This window comes from Vulpes lagopus, chromosome 16 (assembly GCF_018345385.1).
Source record: "Vulpes lagopus strain Blue_001 chromosome 16, ASM1834538v1, whole genome shotgun sequence".
In the NCBI taxonomy this organism is placed as follows: domain Eukaryota; kingdom Metazoa; phylum Chordata; class Mammalia; order Carnivora; family Canidae; genus Vulpes; species Vulpes lagopus.
In genome coordinates, this window is record NC_054839.1 from 56016241 (window position 1) to 56033176 (window position 16936).

The window sequence follows — 16936 nt, forward strand, 5'->3', positions numbered from 1 at the left end:
AAAAAAAGGTGGCCATTAAACTAAAAAAGTTAGCTATTAAGAAACTTGTGGGGGGCCTCTGTGTGGCTCAGTGTGTCAGGCGGCTGCCTTTGGCTCAGGTCATGATCCCGGGGTCCTGGAATGGAGCCCACTCAGGCTCCCTGCTTGGTGGGGAGCCTGCTTCTCCTCTGCCTCTACTCCTCCCCTCACTCGTTCTCTCTCTCTCAAATAAATCAGATGAAAGGAAGAAAGAAAGAAAGAAAGAAAGAAAGAAAGAAAGAAAGAAAGAAAGAAAGAAAGAAAGAAAGAAAGAAAAGAAGGAAAGAAAGAAAAGGAAAGAAAAGAAAAGAAAGAAAAAGAAACCTGTGGTTAGCCCAGGCATGGAAGGATGGAAGGAGAGTGAGCCGCCACAGTAAGCAGGATTGAAAGCAGCACTTTAATGACAGCACTATTGGTCTGAGACCTGCAGAGCACTCCCAGAACCTGGTACTATATTCAGATTTAAGTCTAGGCTGCTATTAAATAAATGAAGAACAAAATAATGGGGGGGCAGGGAGAAGTGGAAGCTTTCCTCTTCTTATGCTAACCTCTTATAACCTGGGAGCTTGTAGCTATTTCCACCTTTTTATTTTTATTTTTAAAGATTTTATTTATTCAGGAGAGACACACACAGAGAGAGGCAGAGACACAGGCAGAGGGAGAAGCAGGCTCCCTACGGGAAGCCCATGCAGGACTCGATCCCAGGACCCCGGGGTCACGCCCTGAGCCGAAGGCAGACGCGCAACCACTGAGCCCCCCAGGTGGCCCTATTTTCACATTCTTAAAAGAAGTCATTTATCCCTAAGGGAAATGTTATAAAGAAATCTAAGAAAGAACAGGAAAGTCTAATGTTACAAGACGCTGCAGGGAAATGTCACTGTGTAATGAGTCCCATATGGGGCGGGTGACAGATTGGGGCTTCGAGCCTCACCATGCACCATGTTGTTATGCAACAACACACACCCTCCTCCTGGGCCTCACCGCCTTACCCAGCAGCACGCAGTCTACCGTGACGGAGCAGAACCCTTCGAGAAAGAAGAATACAGAGCAAAAAGGCCATCAGTAAAAACAAACCAAAAAAAATGCTCTTCTAAATGTAGGGGGCAGGTTACCTGCCAGGGGGACGCACGGCTACGCCTCGGGTCTCCAGTTTCATGGGGTCCAGCCTCACTACTCCATGGGGCCAGCCCAGAAAACTCTCAAGATTGTGACCCACATTCAGTGAAACAAATTCTATAGAAATGCATCTCAGTCTATAAAGCATGGCACACATATGAGAAAAATATTCGGATTTTCCCTAAGCTGAGATGCTTCTGTGTGTATTTCTCCCCCAGCTCCCCCCGGTGTTTCTGCAGACCCTCGACACAGCCACATGCTACCACGGCGGCCTCTTCACACTCAAGTCATGAGATAGAAGCAGAGGGGAATTGAGCTGCAGCCCCACCTTAGCCTCCGGACCCCTTGTCCGCAAAGTGGCCTCCTTGGTGGCAGCAATGTGCCGGGTGATGCCCAGATTGTGCTGAAGGCCTCTCCCTCCAGAAGCAGGCCCCGGACACCCAGCATCTGACTAACAGGAAATCCAGAAAGTAAGAACTGAGAAGATAGAAGGAAAACACATAAGTGTGTGTATGTGTCTGCACGCATTTCAAGAAAATTTCCAAGAAATGGAAAAGCTGTTTCCAAGTTGAAATGACTCACCACGTGTCTCACAGGAAAATTTTAAAGGCACAAGACCAAAGAAGAGCACTATGAAATATCAGAACCTCAGGAGCAAAGAACATTCTAAAATCTCCCGGAAAGGAAAAAATAAAAATGAAAAAAATCCATGTCACCATGCAAAGAATTGACAATTAGAATAGCAAACTTCTCAAAAGCAACAGTGGAAGTTGGAAGAGAATGGGTTTTGGGGGGCAATGTCTAAATTCCAAATCTAGAAGTCCATACTTGGCCAAATTATCAATCCTGTGTGAGAGGAGAATGAGATTTTTACAAGCAAAGTCTCAAAAAAAAAAAAAAAATTACCCTCTCAATGAGCTATTAGAGAGCTGCTTTACCAGACAGAAAGGGAATTTGGGGCTTAGGTAAGCAGTAAAGGGAATTCCAGAGTGAGGAGCAGAGAAGCTCTGATCTGAACTGAGACTGAAAAATCAAGAAGCAACGGTTGGAGCAAATTATTTAGAAATAAGTATTAAGGGCAGCCCGGGTGGCTCAGCGGTTTAGAGCCGCCTTCGGCCCAGGGCCTGGTCCAGGGGTCCTGGGATGGACTCCCACAGGGCTCGGGCCTGCTTCTCCTTCTGCCTGTCTCTGGGTCTCTCATGAATAAATAAATACAATCTTAAAAAAAAAAAAGAAAAAGAAAAAGAAAAAGAAAGAAAGAAGCATTAAGAAAAAAGAAAAGAAGCAGCAAATAAGCAGAATGTGTGGGGGAGAGAAGTAGCCTGGCCGGGCCCCCTAGGAGGTGGGGCAGGGACTGATGCTTCTGCCGCAATCACAGACTCAGCAGTTCAGGGTGTGAAACACGCAGACTTTTTAAAAAGCGGCGTGTCGGGGTCAGACCGGGGACGGTGCGCATCTCCCCTCCTCCCGTGATCCTGCCCCGGCCCGAGCCTCAGGTCAGAGCACCGAGCCGGGAGCGGCCTCAGGCCGGGGTGGGGATGAAAAGCCAGAAGACCCGCGCCGCGTGATGTACCGGGAGGAGCTTAGGCGGCTGGGGGCGGGAGGCCTCGGATTTTGACCCGATGACCTTCAGGAGGGCTTGGTTGCGGGTGGGGAGCGCGCGTGGTTAGGGCCCCGCGTTCAGCGCAGGTGCGGCGAGGCCTCCAGGTGCAGCGGCCCAGCAGCCCGGGGTCCTGCGCACCTCCCACGGCCCCAAGCCGAGGCCCAGCACCTGCCTCAGCAAAGGAAGCCCCGGGGGGCTCAGAGGTTTAGCACCGCCTTCGGCCCAGGGCCTGACCCTGGAGACCCGGGATCGAGTCCCACCTCGGGCCCCCTGCATGCAGCCTGTTTCTCCCTCTGCCTGTGTCTCATTAATAAATAAAATCTTAAAAAAAAGGAAAGAGAAGAGAAAAAAAGAAAAGGAAGCACCTGCGTGGCTCCAGGGAGGCGAAATCAGCCACTCGCGCCCAGCCCTCCTCCTCTGTGGAGCAGTTTGCCGTTGCCTGCCCGATTTCCAAAGGCTTAGTCACTTTTGCTTTTAATAGATGCTGGCAGGGGGGGACCTACCGTCCTGCCGGGGCGATGGAGGCCACCCCAGTGAGGGACACCCGGGCCGTGCTCTGCTGGACAAGCCCCATCAACATGGACTGACCTCGGTTGCTGGTGTGATGGGGGGCGTTCAAGGATGGGGCGCTGGGAGAGCCATGGGGACACCGACGGCAGCCCACCGGGGGGCACTTACTTAGCTTTACACTTGCCATCTGCCGGTTTGCATCATTCCACCTCAAGGAGGTCGTCAAAAGAGGTGTTAATGGGTTGTTTTTGTTATTTTTAAATTTAGTGTAATCGTCTTCCTTTCACTTCCTTTCCTTGCCCCCCACCGTGGGGCTATTAGTTTGCGGATTTGACTTAGAGGACAGATTGGCAGTTCTTGGGGGACGCTCCCGAAGTAACGCACCTAAAAAGGAAATTACATGTATAGTGTTTTGAAAGCGTGTCCTCGAAGTACCAGCTTCCTGTGACTTACCAGCTGCTTAGGGAATGGGGGGGGGGGGCCCGCCCGCGGGGTAGAGGGCGTTTCTGCTCTGCGGCCCGGGTGAGGCCTGTGCGAGCAGCTCGGGAGAGCAAACTGGAACAGATGAAAACCACCGAGCACAAGACTGGATTCCTAGTGTCAACTGTTTGCTCAGGGCTGAGTGTCTCGTCGCCCTAAACCACCAATAGCACTGCACTCTTGGCTAGCCCACGTCCTCCCCCCAGGGGACCCCTCCAGGGAGTCAGTCCCCTGGGGCCTGCGTCCTCAGTTCTCCACCTGAGCTGTGGCCCACTCCTGCCAAAGCCTCCGCAGGGGACCCCCCTCCGCGCTTCCTGCTTCAGCACCAGGCTCCGAGAACTCTGCAGACAAGCAGAGGGAGAGGTCACGTGTACCCTGAAGCGGGTGGAGGCGTCGGCGATCGAAGGAAACCTCGTGGAACACATCATCGCTTTGGAAAGGATCTTCCCCTAGGCTGGTAGTTGACATTTTTTTCTGAATTGTACGGGGTCCTGTTAAAGACCACGTCCGCTTGAGGTCTCCTGGCCCCGCGCAGGGAGGAATCTTACATGCCAACTTCCAGGCTGCTCTGGGAAACCATGTGTAGCAGCACAAATCCACAACCTACAAGCTCTCAGAAAGTATACTAGAATGTTCCAGTAGTTAAAAACAGGCCTCTACAATCTTAAAAAATATCTGGTTGGGACTGCCAACATGCATTATGGTCAGGCACGGCACTGCTGCACCAAGGGATGGAATTGGAGGATGTCAGTGGGTAAGTATAAACTTCCATCATGATTTTTAACTATGTGCAGACTCCCAAGTTTAAAGAAGGTCTCTTATTGAGCTGGCTATCCAGCACCGAACTTTACTCCAATATAAGGTGCACAGCCCCTTTTCCAAAGGTTTTTTTTTTTTTAAGATTTTGCTTATTCATTGAGAGGGAGACAGAGAGGGGCAGAGACCCAGGCAGAGGGAGAAACAGGGTCCATGTAGGGAGCCCGAGTGGAACTCCAGGATCACACCCCGCCCTTTTCCAAAGATTTTAATTTCTACACCCAATGTGAGGCTTGATCTCTCAACCCCAGGATCAAGAGTCACATGCTCTACCGACTGAGCCAGCCAGGTGCCCCAGCACCTTTTCCTTTAGCGATGTATAGACTACCTTTGGAATAATGGAATATTCAAATGTTACCTAAAGAACTAAATATCCAAAGTAGCTTATTTTAATGCAGTATGAAAACTGTTTTTCAGTGATTTTCAAGTATGGCCCATGGCTTCAGATCATAAATCTGTCCCCAAAACATCAAGTTGGACACTCTCTGGAAACCAATCCCTGGACACAAAGCTGGAGCTTTTTTTCAAGGAATGGGTTTGCGGCCTACCAGGGTGCTGTTAGCTGTGCTTTTGTAATAGAATTATGGTTTGTGTAGTAACAATCTCAGTATAAATTACCAGTCACTACAATGTGATGTCTTAATTCAAGTTCTCCTGATTTAAGTTCTGTTTTGCTAAATATTCTGGCTGGAGGTCGCTCAGCCCCATGAATGGGGCTCATGCTCAGAACTTGAGGATGCTTTTGCATCAAGATTTTCCTGAGTTGATTGAGATTTCTGCTGGTTTCTTGGTTAAAATCGACTGATTGTCATCATAACCAAATTTAGTTTGTAGTTACTGGTGACCCTGAAGTGGAGATGATGGGATTTAGTCAACAAGTTATATTCTAACTCTATTTTAAGGTCTAATGATTCCAATGAGCCATTCACACACACCTACTACTTAAACAGATGAACAGGTAATAAAATATGTAGTTGATCCTTGAACCCCTCCCCTCAGTAAAAAACCTGCACCTATCTTTCCACTCTGCCCTTAATAGCCTGCTGTTGACCAGAAGCCTGACAGCATTTTAACACGTATTTTATAGGTCCCATACTATAGTTTTACCATAAAACTAGAGAAAAAAATACATTTGCAGAACTGTAAAAAAATTCAGTTCAAACCCATGTTGCTCAAGGGTCAAGTGGATTGACATTTCACAGGCAGTGTGCTGCCTGGGGTTGTCCTGTTGAGCCCATTTCAATCAGGCTTTCTTCCTCTACTATTCAAACACTCGTCAAGTTCACCTTCTTGGTCCTTATCTTGACTAGTCTGCAAGAGATAACCCTGAAACACTGTCTACTACCTTGGGGTCACTTTGCCAGTTGGTCATCATGGTGACCAATCTCAAGCTCTGTCAGAGGGAGGAGTCTGCTTCCTAGGTGATCTCACCCAGGGTTTTGGCTTCAAGTATCTTGCGTTGAGATTTTTCCAGTAGCTCTTTAAATCTTTAGATTTCTCCGCTATCCTCCCAAGTGAAATACTCAACTGCTTATCTAATTCATCAGGTCAGATGTCCCCCTTCTGCTCCTGTGGCCTTCCTACAGGACTTGGTTTCCTCTTTCCCTGGATACTCACTTCTATGCCTTAGCCCTTTCTCTAGCCATCGTGGGTCCAAGAACTGGCCACGTTCTCCCTAGAACATGTTAAACACACTCCACTTCAGATTCTGCATTTGCTATTCTTTGCTTGGAACGTTCTGCCCTCAAATAGCCACAAAGCCTTACTTGCTTTCAAGCTCCTATTCAAATCCTATCACAAAGGCCTTCCCAGACTATTAAAGTCCCTTTACAGTTCCTCTCCACACACCTAACAAAGCCTAGGGCTTGAAAGACACGAAGAACATGCCCGTATCAATCTTAGAACCAATAGACATAAAGGACAGGCCCTGTGATGTGCACACGTCCCGTGTTAACTCTTGCTCAAAGTAGCTTAACAAGACTCTTACCTGTAACGACTGAAAATACGGTTGGGTGGACTCGGATCCTTCACTTCCTACAAAGTCTCTGCACCCCTACTCCTGTCCCTTTCCATAGCTAACTCTCTACTCCAGTCAGACCTCTCCTGTAATCAGGTGTTCAGGGTCACAGCACTGACCACGGCCCAAAAATTCTCCCATTTCAGAGAGGATCAACTGGTCTCCTGGGTCAGCAACTGGCACTTTTTCTGTATTTTAAGATCAGGTCAGAATGCTTAAAATTGCCACCTACTTGACTAGTTTCCAGTACTTGAGTTTGCTTCCACTAATCACCAGGGGGCACCATCAACCTTAGTGTCTCAGGCTGTGACCCACATGATGGACTCCCAAACCTCTAGGGCAAATTCCAGACAGCTAAATCACTGGATTTGCCCAAGTTCACATGTCTTAGGAGATGAGTCACTGGCTTGCCCTCAATTTAGTTTTAACCCTTAAGCTCTTAAGAATGGAATTAAAAGGCAAGGATCTGGGAAGCCATTTTCCAACACTTCTTGTAAACTCCAATTTTAGATCCTTTTAGTAAAACAAGATCTTCACTGTTAACCAAGTCACTCCTGAGCTGCAGTTTTTTCCCCTGTACTCCCCCATTCAATCTTGACTGCCACCGTCAGGCAGCTAGAAAGCGCGAGGATACCTTTTTCTTGCATCTCTAGCAGAAACCTTAGGAGCAGATAGAAACTGCTCCAGGTCTGTCACATGGATGCATTTTCCTTATTCTCCTTCAGACACCCACAGCCCTTTCAGATACAACAGGACACAACCAGCTATCCCACATTCCATCTACAACTTCATCTTTTAAAGCACGGCTGGCAAACCTTTTAAGGGGTCACATGGTTGTTTTAGGTTATGTAGGCCTTAAGGTCTGTCCTACCCTGCTCTTAGGAGCATGGCAATGTTCAAAAAAAACCAGATACAAATTTAGGTCTTCGTACTTTTCATATCCCACCAGCTATTTTTTTCCATTTAAAAAATATAAACACCTTAAAAGTCACCCAACAAGTGGCGGGACAAGCCAGTTTGCCAGTCCCATTCCAGATAGTTTGACACAAGCATTCCAGATGTCTAGATTTCTCTAGAACTTGGCTCTACTTAAGATAAATAAGATCAGACAATACTTTGCTTCCAACTGTTATTAGTCTCTTTTTATTCTTTTGGCAATCTCTTCCAGAGTTAACTACTTCCGTTTGTAGGTGATGAAATGTGTAAGGAATCCACTTCAAATGTTGGCCCAGCTATGAGCATGGTCTTTCCCTTTACTTGAACTCAGAATTAAGACTTTTGGTTCTTGTTTTTTTATATTCCAGTCCCAGAAGTAGCTTTCACTGTTGAAGTTATCTGCAGGCAGTCTTATGCTTTCTAGCAGTAGTCTACAACCAGGCTCTAGCTTCTTCAGGACACTACACAGGATGGATTTAAAATTGTGTTAAACTAAGAGGCATTCTCTCAAATGAGTTTAAATGCATTTTATTTTTAGACAACCTACATGACATGTTTTTTTCTTAAAAACAATGCCTCCGCTCCAAATAAATCAAGGTCAAAATAAAGAGCTCAAGATGACATCAGTCCCATTTGTCTAAGTCCTGGTGTTGTGTGGATGAAGAGCAGCAGCCAGTTAGGACAACAGGTGATACATCCAAAGTTAACAGCCAAGTTCGTTACTGTAGAAACAAGACAGGGTATTAACACTTTGATCCAGTATGAAAACAGTTAACCCTTCCACGCCACCGATGTACTCCCCTATTCAATCTGGGCTGCCACACGGACAGACAGAAAGCGCAGGGATTTTTTTCTCTTGCATCCTAGTGCAAACCAAAAGAACAACAGCCAATTGTTCAAGGTCTATCAGTGGATGCAGGACTATCCTCACCAAAGCAGGGGTGGCACATTTTCTAAAAATCTCATTCTGAAGCAAGTCCCACTCACACACATACTTTTTGTTCTACCAACAAAACCCGCAGATATTCCTGGAATACTTTCCGTAGCAGCTCATGCCATCTGAAGACATTTTCGTCCACTGAGGTCTCTTCTCTTATTTAGCGTAGCCTCAAGTTTATCTTGTTCCTAATTTATATGGAAGCCTCTGAAAGCTAGAATAATGAATGCTCTCATTTCTGTACGGCCTCCAACAATTCCTTGCATAGTAGACATTCATTTAATTGTACTAAAGGATTCTGCATACTGGATAAGCAGCCAGCTCTAACTTTATTTACTAAAAGCTAGTAACATCAAGGCTTCCAGTGACCAGTTGCCAATCATCAGTAAACCAAAGTGAAAAAGGTCTAGCACCATACATGCCACTCACGCACGTATGCATGGCAAAATATGAAGAGAAAGACTTTCTATGGGGGTGAAAAAAATCAACAGAATGCAGTTTTCTTATCTCCAGTTTAGTACATAAGCTGGGATTTAAGCCATCTATATGAAAAGCTTTCTGTATTTCTAAGTGCCTTTTCTGTGCCGTAAAAATCTTGTATGTGAAACACAACCCTTTTAGACTCCCAAAGAGAAACCAGAGTTGGACCTACATTTTGGAGACTGCTGTAAAACCCATTCTAAGTACCCAACAGCAAGAGACAGTCACACAGAACATGTCTCCACTTTTACATTACTGATTTCAACCCACTTCCTTATACTTACACATTTTTCCATTTCTAAACCATCCTTAAAGAAAATCATATAAGGGGTCACACCGTCCTCACGGTAGTCCAGGAGTGCAACCATGCCATCTGGATTCATGTTTTCACCAATAAAGAACTTAGGGGGCAAACAACAAATACCCAGAATTAGGCCATTATATACAGATCCTATCAAAACAATCTACAGTAAAACAAAGGCTTCAAAACACAATTTAAGAGCTTTTCACCAGAAGAAAAAAAAAAAAAAAAAAAAAACTACTACTCAAACCTCTGCTCACCAAATGAGAACACTAACAATTGACCAAAGTGAGTACAGAGCAATCCAGAACACTTCAGGCTTTCTGGAAACACTCTCTCAACCCCACATATACAATTCCAACTCTGTTAAAAGCCTGTTTATGGCATCAAACAGCGAGAGAGCATGTTATAGGAGGAAAGTTATCTTCTGGCCAGAGGACTTGTGAAAGCTGGAAAGTCAAAGAGCCAGACTGTAAGGAGTTTTTTTCTTTAAGTTCTATAAAGTGCCAAGGGAGTCACTGAGTTTCCCAACAGAAGTGAAGAAAGAACTCCAGGGGCAATGAGACTGGAATTGTAAATAAAAAGACAGGAAGACTACAGGAGGTTACCAAGCAATTCTAGACCAGGAGAAATGAAACCTGTCATCTGGAGAGTAAGTAGGGATGAGGTTCTACAATCAGCAGGCAAGATCTAGAAACACACTTGGGAGCAGGAAAGGCCACTTTCCACAGTGAAGACTACTGGAAAGGAATCTATGAAGTATTTAAACTGCTCAGAAGACCCAGAAAATAATCCCGTTACATCAGCGATTTATCAAGTCATTTGTTGCTCTGGCAGTTACAATTGCACAATTCTTGAGAAACATTTATAGTATTTACCTGGTAGTTTTTGAAATTAGCAAGGATGTGCTTGATTTGTTCTGCAGCCCCCGTCATAAAGGGCTTTACTCTTTCTGGCCTCTGTTCTTCAAGTTTGCCTTTGATTCTAAAACAGTATTTTATTGACAGGTTAAAGTACTCAGTTCTCAGCAAAACAAATTTTTTTTCAGTTAAAACAAACAAACTAAAACAAACAAACCCTGAAAAGGGCAGCTGGCTGTCACCGGGCAAAAATTCACATGGCACAATCAAGAAACTACCAGCTCACAGGAATGAAAGTTTCAAGTCTTGACAATTTAGGGTTTCACTTAACTCCCAAAGAACACTTCTTAAGAGCTAAAACCACACTTCCAGCTGCGGTAAGCTCACATTAGTTTATTTATAGGAAGGCATCTGTCTTTGTGAGCTCATCAACAAGAAAGCCTTTCCCAAGCATGCCTGCTGCTAAAGAAGCTCCAGGTTACCTTATCCCCAAATCCCGCAGGGCTGACCTTAGGGCGGGCTGTGCCAGGACCACTTACGATTTCATGTAATCTTTGATGTACTTCTTGTAGGCTTCTTTTGTGAAGCTGGTTTCCTGCAAGTGATGGTTCATGACAATATCGACACCGGTGATTACTGTGCTTTCGGTACCTTCGCCCTCCGGGCCTTCCGCGGAGGCATTTCCACCAATGAGCGAGTCGTCAATGTTACCCTCTGTCCTACTGACCATCTACATTGAGGAGGGGAGGAGAAGGTAAGAAAAAAAAAAGTCCGGTTTCAGACGTTTTGGACCTTTGCATAAAGGCATCCCCCCCCCGCGAACCAGATCTTCTAGGTCAGCAGTTCACACAATCCTCCTCCCACCCAACACTTCGGAGTCTTGCTAAAAACCACGAAGACAGCGTCATGGGGAAAGAGAAAGAGAAATAAAATAAAAGCCTCACGCCCCTCGAAATTCCTCCGACACCGAAACTCAACAAGGATTCTTTGTTGGGCCAGAAGGGCGGCAGGGCCCTTCACACCCCGGCCGCCCGGGAGGAGGATGGGCGCCCCGGCGGCGGGGACCTATTTCCAGGCTCAGCTCCGCCTCCACTTTTCTAGAAAAACCCGAGAGCCCGGAAGAGAGCGTCCCCTCCGCCAGGAGGCAGCGGAGAGGATTGCACAACCGCGGGCGGGGGAGCGAGCGGCGGAAACCCGAGCCCGCCCGGCTGGCCTCCCCCGCGCCGCCGCCGCCGCCGCCGCCGCCCGACTCACCTTCCCCTCCACCTCCAGGCACAGCCCGTCCGCGATCTCCCGGATCTTGTAGATGTCGGAGAACATCTCGTCATCTGCTCGGGGACACAGGCCCGCCCGTCACCGCGCGCCCGGGCTCGGGGACCCGCGCCGCCATCGCCCGCGCGGGCCCGGCTGCCCCCGCTGCCAGCCCCCGCGCGCCCGAGCCCCCGGCCCCACCCGGGCCCGACCCCGACCCCTCCTCGCCCCGGAGAGGGGCCGGCGTCCTCCAGGCCCGCGCGGCCTCCCCCGCCCCCCGCCCCCCGCGCGGCCTCCCGGGCCCCTGCGCGCGGCGGCACGGGGGGTGCAGCCACGACTCACGGCTGATGAGGTCCCGGTAGATGATCATGACGACGGCTGGAGGCGGGCGGCGGCGGCGCGGGCTTGGCAGGAGCCGGGAGCTCGGGGCGAGCGCGCGGCAGCCGGAGCGGCTCTCGGGGGGAGGGGGGAGCGGGCGGAAAAGGCCGACTCAGCCGCTCCCCAACCTCATATAGAGGGCACGTCCCCCTACGTCATCGCCCGCGGCGCCTCCGGAAGCGCCGCGCGCGGTGACGTGGCACGCACGGCCGCGCGGGGGGCGGGGCCGCGGCGAGCATCCGGGGACTTGGCCGCCGGGACACAATGGCGCCCGCCGCCGCGCCGGCGGCTCCCCGGGTCCCGGCCTCCCCGCCCCGCGGAGGTGCCGAGCCTGCTGCGGCTTCGAGGAGGATGGCGGCCCCTCAGGCCTCCGCGCCCGCCCGTTCCGGGAACACAAGCGAGTCGCCGTGGAGGACTTGGCGTTCACGGAAGGTCGGGGCCCGGGGAGAGGGTGGAGCGAGGCCGTCCGCGGGGAGGGGGTGGGGCGCGGGCAGTCGGCCTCGCTCCAGGCCCCCGCGGGGGGGCTCCCTGCCCGGCGTGGTTCCGGGGCGCCCCGTGCGGCTGCGGTGGCCCCGCCGGCGGGGAGGGGGAGGGGCCCCGGCGGGCTTCCGCGTGAGGAGGCCGCGGCCCGTCCGGGACGCCGCTGCAGAGCCTGCCCGCCCCGTTTTGCGCTTGGCCTTGGACCCTGTCCTCCGTGCGAAGAAAGAAAAAAAAGAGCTTTAGCGTCCGTCGACGATGACCTCGAAGATGACCTCGAAGGGATAGCCCGGCTGCCACAGAGTCGGACGGAACTGGGGGCTCCCCGCCGGCCCGAGCGCTGGTCGGACTTCACGTCCAGGTGTCCGGTTCGGAGCAAACGCTCAAGGAAGCCGTTTTGTTTCCGTTTTGGTGGGAAACCGGAGAGCTCGTTAAATTCTACAGATACTTTTATGCCCTGCAAGGTCCGTGGCACCGGGTTTTGCACGGAGCTCCCAATCGTGAGCAACTTAAAACCAGATTTTTTACACAATTTTTCACAATTTTTTTTCTTTTTTTTTTTAAGATTTTATTTATTTTATTCACGAGAGAGAGAGAGAGAGAGAGGCAGAGGGAGAAGCAGGTTCCATGCGGGGAGCCCGACATGGGACTCGATCCTGGGACCCGGGGTCACACCCTGGGCGGAAGGCAGATGCTCAACCATGGAGCCACCCAAACGCCCACTTTCCCACTCTATCTACGTATCTATCTACCTATCTAATCTATCTATTTTTTAAAATATTTTATTTATTTATTCATGAGAGACCCAGAGAGAGACAGAGACACAGGGACAAACAGGCTCCATGCAGGGAGCCCGATGCGGGACTCCATCCCGGGACCCCTGCGTCACGCCTAAGGCAGACGCTCAGCGCCTGAGCGCCCCAGGCGTCCCCCTCACAGAAACTTTTGTTCTGGTACATCAAAGAAATCAGGCAATTCTATATCAACTCCGACCCCCTCCCTGCTAAATCCAGTAATGAAGCATTCTTCACAGAGAGCAACTAGAAAAGAGCAGAACCCAGAACAGTGAATTGAGATGAGGGAGGAGTCAAAATGTGCCCTCCCCAGAAAGATGTGATCTGGAGCTGCACCGAGCACCCCATCTGAGCATCTGCCTTTGGCTCAGTTCGGGGTCCCCACAGGGAGCCTGCTTCTCTCTCTGCCTGTGTCTCTGCCTCTCTCTGTGTGTGTCTCATGAATAAGTTGATAAAATCTTTTAAAAAATCTGGGGGATCCCTGGGTGGCGCAGCGGTTTAGCGCCTGCCTTTGGCCCAGGGTGTGATCGTGGAGACCCGGGATCGAATCCCACGTCGGGCTCCCGGTGAATGGAGCCTGCTTCTCCCTCTGCCTGTGTCTCTGCCTCTCTTTGTGTGTGTGTGACTATCATAAATTTAAAAAAAAAAAAAAAAATCTGTGCCCGGGCACCTGGGTGACTCAGGACATGAGGTCTATATTCTTGCGATGAAGCCCTGAGTTGGGCTCCTGGCTCAGTGAGAATTCTGCTTCTCCGTCTGCCTCACTCCCATGCTCAAGCTCTCTCTTTTTCTTTCAAACGAGTGAATAAAAGCTTTTTTTAAAAAAAAAAATTAAAAATCTGCACCAAATCTTGAAAATGCCTACTTAGAACATGAGTACTGCAAATAGGGGAAATTATTCATTAATAATTACAAGCGACTGACAAAATTAGAAGGATTTGGTCTTTAACCTATTAGCTTTTACTCTGGCATCATTTGAATGTTTTTTTAAGTAGGCTCCCCACCCAGGGTAGAACCCAAAGAGAGGCTTGAACTCAACCCTGAGATTATGACCTGAGCTGAGATAGGTTCTTAACCAACTGAGCCACCCAGACACCCCTGAAATTTTTTATAACATTTTCTTACAATGATTTATTCAATGATTTCTAACAAAACCTAAGGTTGTCCTAAATTTTACAGCTGAATATGATTTGGGATCTCTTGAAGTTAAAGAGGTCTCAAAGACATTGTCTTCTGGCCTCTTAACTCAAGTCCTCACATGAAAAAAGTACCTCAAAAAAAAAAAAAAAAAGAAAGAAAGAAAAAAGTACCTCAGAAGGGTTCATTCACCCTTTTATCAGTTCAGGATTGCCTACGGTGGCTTAAACACGTAAGGGTTTATTGATTCTCTTGTATAAAAGAAATTCAGGAATCTGCAGTCCAGACACGTGTGGTGACATCATGGGCGTCAGAGGCCTAGGATTTTCCTTTCTTCACCACCGATATGGCCTGCAACAGAGCTGGAACTCCAGCCATCACATCCACCTCGCAAGCTGCAAGAAAAGGGGAACAACAAACTGTGTTTCCCTCCTAAGGAGCAATTCTAGAAGTCCTAAAAGAGGACTTTGTTGGCCTCCATTTTGACCTCAAACTTTCTAGTCTGGTTCTTTCCAGCTTTTCCCTTGGCTCAGGTGGAAGAGCCTGAAGGCAAAGCATCCCCTGATGAGAATCAGAACTACCCCCTGAAGCAATAAGGACTGCCCTGAGCCAGCAAGACACCACCCATGATGGACTCTTAAGACTATGATGGATTTAAACCTTCCTTCACTGCCCACCAGCACTCACCCACCCACCTTTGCCCCACATTTTCCTTATACATACCTGGAAGTATTTTCAGCCCTTTGGAGATGGTCTTTGAACCCCTACTCCTCTGTCTTCCCAGTGTTGGCCTCACTGAAATAAACTTTCTTGTTTCACCACCACTCATCTCTCTGCCTTTGGACTTTGTCAGCGGCAAGTGGTTGAACTTGGTCTGTTTGGGAATCTCAGAGGCAGGTGCTCTTGCACCCCTGTGTCCTGGCTACAATCATATTGAGCATGGATGCAGCTAGTTGCAGTGAAGGCTGCAAACTGTAGCCTTCCAGCTCGTGGACACTGGCTCATTGCCACCCTTAAATCAGGATTTGGTTATTAAGAATGCAGGCAGCTACTAGTCCTTGTACCCAAAGTGCAAAGGGTCAGGTTCTCAGCTTAGAGCGTTTTCACTTTTACTCACTGGGGGTCAGGTTCAGGGAAAATAATTAGTATTTACCAAACTCCTATGAAACTGATTTGCAAAACAAGAATGCCATTAATATACAATGAGAAATTCCTAGCTGGTTACATGTAGTATAGAAAGTTGTGTTTACTTAAGTTACAGAAAATGTAGTTTACTTAAGAGGGAATTTGGCAAGGAGGTTAGAATGCAGTTTATGAGCATGACATTAGGTGATTTAGGAATGAACCGGTCGAGCTGAACTATTCCTGATGCATGGTCTGAATCCCTTCTGAGATCTGTTCATGAATACTCTTGCTCATTTTACCCAGAGTTTTCATACTCTGACAAATCATTACTTTAGTCAAGTTGCAAGGCGAATTCTTTCCTTCAGAGCAGAGCTGTTGAGCTTTGATAATGGAAATGTTCAGTATGTGCTCTAATACAGTAGCCACTAGGCCGCGAGTAGCTAGTGAGTATCTGAAATGTGGCTAGTGTGGCAATGGAATTATTTACTTCTATTTAATTAATTTAAATATCCTTGGCTAGTAACTTTTATTGGACAGCAGAGCCCTATGATATAAACTCTATGAGTAGGAGTCTTTGTTAATTGCTGTACCTCAGGAGTCAGAACAGGGCTTGACCCAATAATTGTTGATAAATGAATGGATGAAATAAAGTTTCATTTCTCTTAATTAAGTCAAATCCCATCTCAGTTAATAGGATTCAGCATAAATCCAAGACCTAGTATAACAATGCTTTTCAGAGAACTGGGAAACAACTTGGTGAATAGTGATCAACTTAATTAAAAATGACACAATGAAAAGATCATAGAATCACGTGTAGTAAAGGTGAATATTGTTTCATGAAACTTAGGTTTTAGATTTACACATGTATATATGTACTGGATCTGAACATAAGACATATTTCTTCATGTGGATCTAGGTCAAAAAGTTTTGAAAGCCATTGATCTAGGCAACTTTTCAAATATATTTCTTTGCAGCTTCAACTGGTCAATGTCAGTGGATGATTTTTTTTTTTTTTAAAGGTGCCCCAAGATTTGGTCAGTATCTACTTTTTGACTCTGTGGCCTTTTGGACAAGGCTCATGTTTTTGTCACAAAGTCTCGTGTTAATGTTCTATGACCTTGCTCAACAGTACCAAGGCCTGGCTGGGAGTTCCAGGCCAGTTGCAGGCAATATCTACTAGGTCTAGCTGAGAAGACAGGTTCTTTTTTTTTTTTTTTTAATTTTTATTTATTTATGATCGTCACAGAGAGAGAGAGAATGAGGCAGAGACACAGGCAGAGCGAGAAGCAGCTCCATGCACCGGGAGCCCGACGTGGGATTCGATCCCCGGTCTCCAGGATCGCACCCCGGGCCAAAGGCAGGCGCCAAACCGCTGCGCCACCCAGGGATCCCGAGAAGACAGGTTCTTAAGTGAAAGGAAGCAACGTAACTAATACAACTTCTATTAGTGTCTTTGATGAATGTAAAATGATCATTAGAACCTAAGATATTCTTAGATATTTGAATATTTCTTTTAACTTTGAAACATAAGACTTAAATTATCTGGCTTAAAAAATCACAATACACGTAATAAAGCATTTATAAACCATAGAGAAAAACTACAGATAACTAGTCTTGATGTTAATATTCCCCCCATCAATGTTTGTAAACTTTTTACAAAGTAAGGTAGAGGAAGGGTGTGCCTGGCTGGCTCAGTCAGT

At 47.7% G+C, this 16936-nt stretch overlaps 2 protein-coding genes and 2 non-coding genes across 4 annotated transcripts; all 4 read right to left on the bottom strand.

Annotated features, from left to right (window-relative positions):
• Positions 1-7132: 7132 nt before the first annotated feature.
• LOC121477230 lies at positions 7133-7266 on the bottom strand. Its single transcript, XR_005984154.1, has one exon. It is a non-coding gene; the product is annotated as a small nucleolar RNA SNORA31 (small nucleolar RNA).
• A 742-nt stretch (positions 7267-8008) lies between these two features.
• TPT1 (tumor protein, translationally-controlled 1) lies at positions 8009-11829 on the bottom strand. Its single transcript, XM_041731235.1, has 6 exons — positions 11668-11829; positions 11329-11402; positions 10614-10804; positions 10093-10198; positions 9198-9314; positions 8009-8218 (listed from the first exon to the last, which is right to left on the bottom strand). The coding sequence occupies exons 1-6, from the start codon at positions 11693-11695 to the stop codon at positions 8216-8218; spliced, it is 519 nt and encodes a 172-aa protein (XP_041587169.1). The 5' UTR covers positions 11696-11829; the 3' UTR covers positions 8009-8215.
• LOC121477229 lies at positions 8286-8415 on the bottom strand. Its single transcript, XR_005984153.1, has one exon. It is a non-coding gene; the product is annotated as a small nucleolar RNA SNORA31 (small nucleolar RNA).
• On the bottom strand, positions 11816-14299 carry LOC121476922 (basic proline-rich protein-like). Its single transcript, XM_041731064.1, has 2 exons — positions 14285-14299; positions 11816-12688 (listed from the first exon to the last, which is right to left on the bottom strand). Exons 1-2 carry the CDS (start codon positions 14297-14299, stop codon positions 11816-11818), a joined length of 888 nt encoding a protein of 295 aa, XP_041586998.1.
• Between the last annotated feature and the right edge of the window lie 2637 nt (positions 14300-16936).

Coding starts and splice junctions, on each gene's coding strand:
- TPT1 (XM_041731235.1), bottom strand. CDS start 11,695: ATGATCATCTACCGGGACCTCATCAGCC. Junction 11,403..11,667: donor CTACCGGGACCTCATCAGCC/GTGAGTCGTGGC, acceptor GTCCCCGAGCAG/ATGACGAGATGTTCTCCGAC. Junction 10,199..10,613: donor ATCAAAGATTACATGAAATC/GTAAGTGGTCCT, acceptor ATACTGTTTTAG/AATCAAAGGCAAACTTGAAG.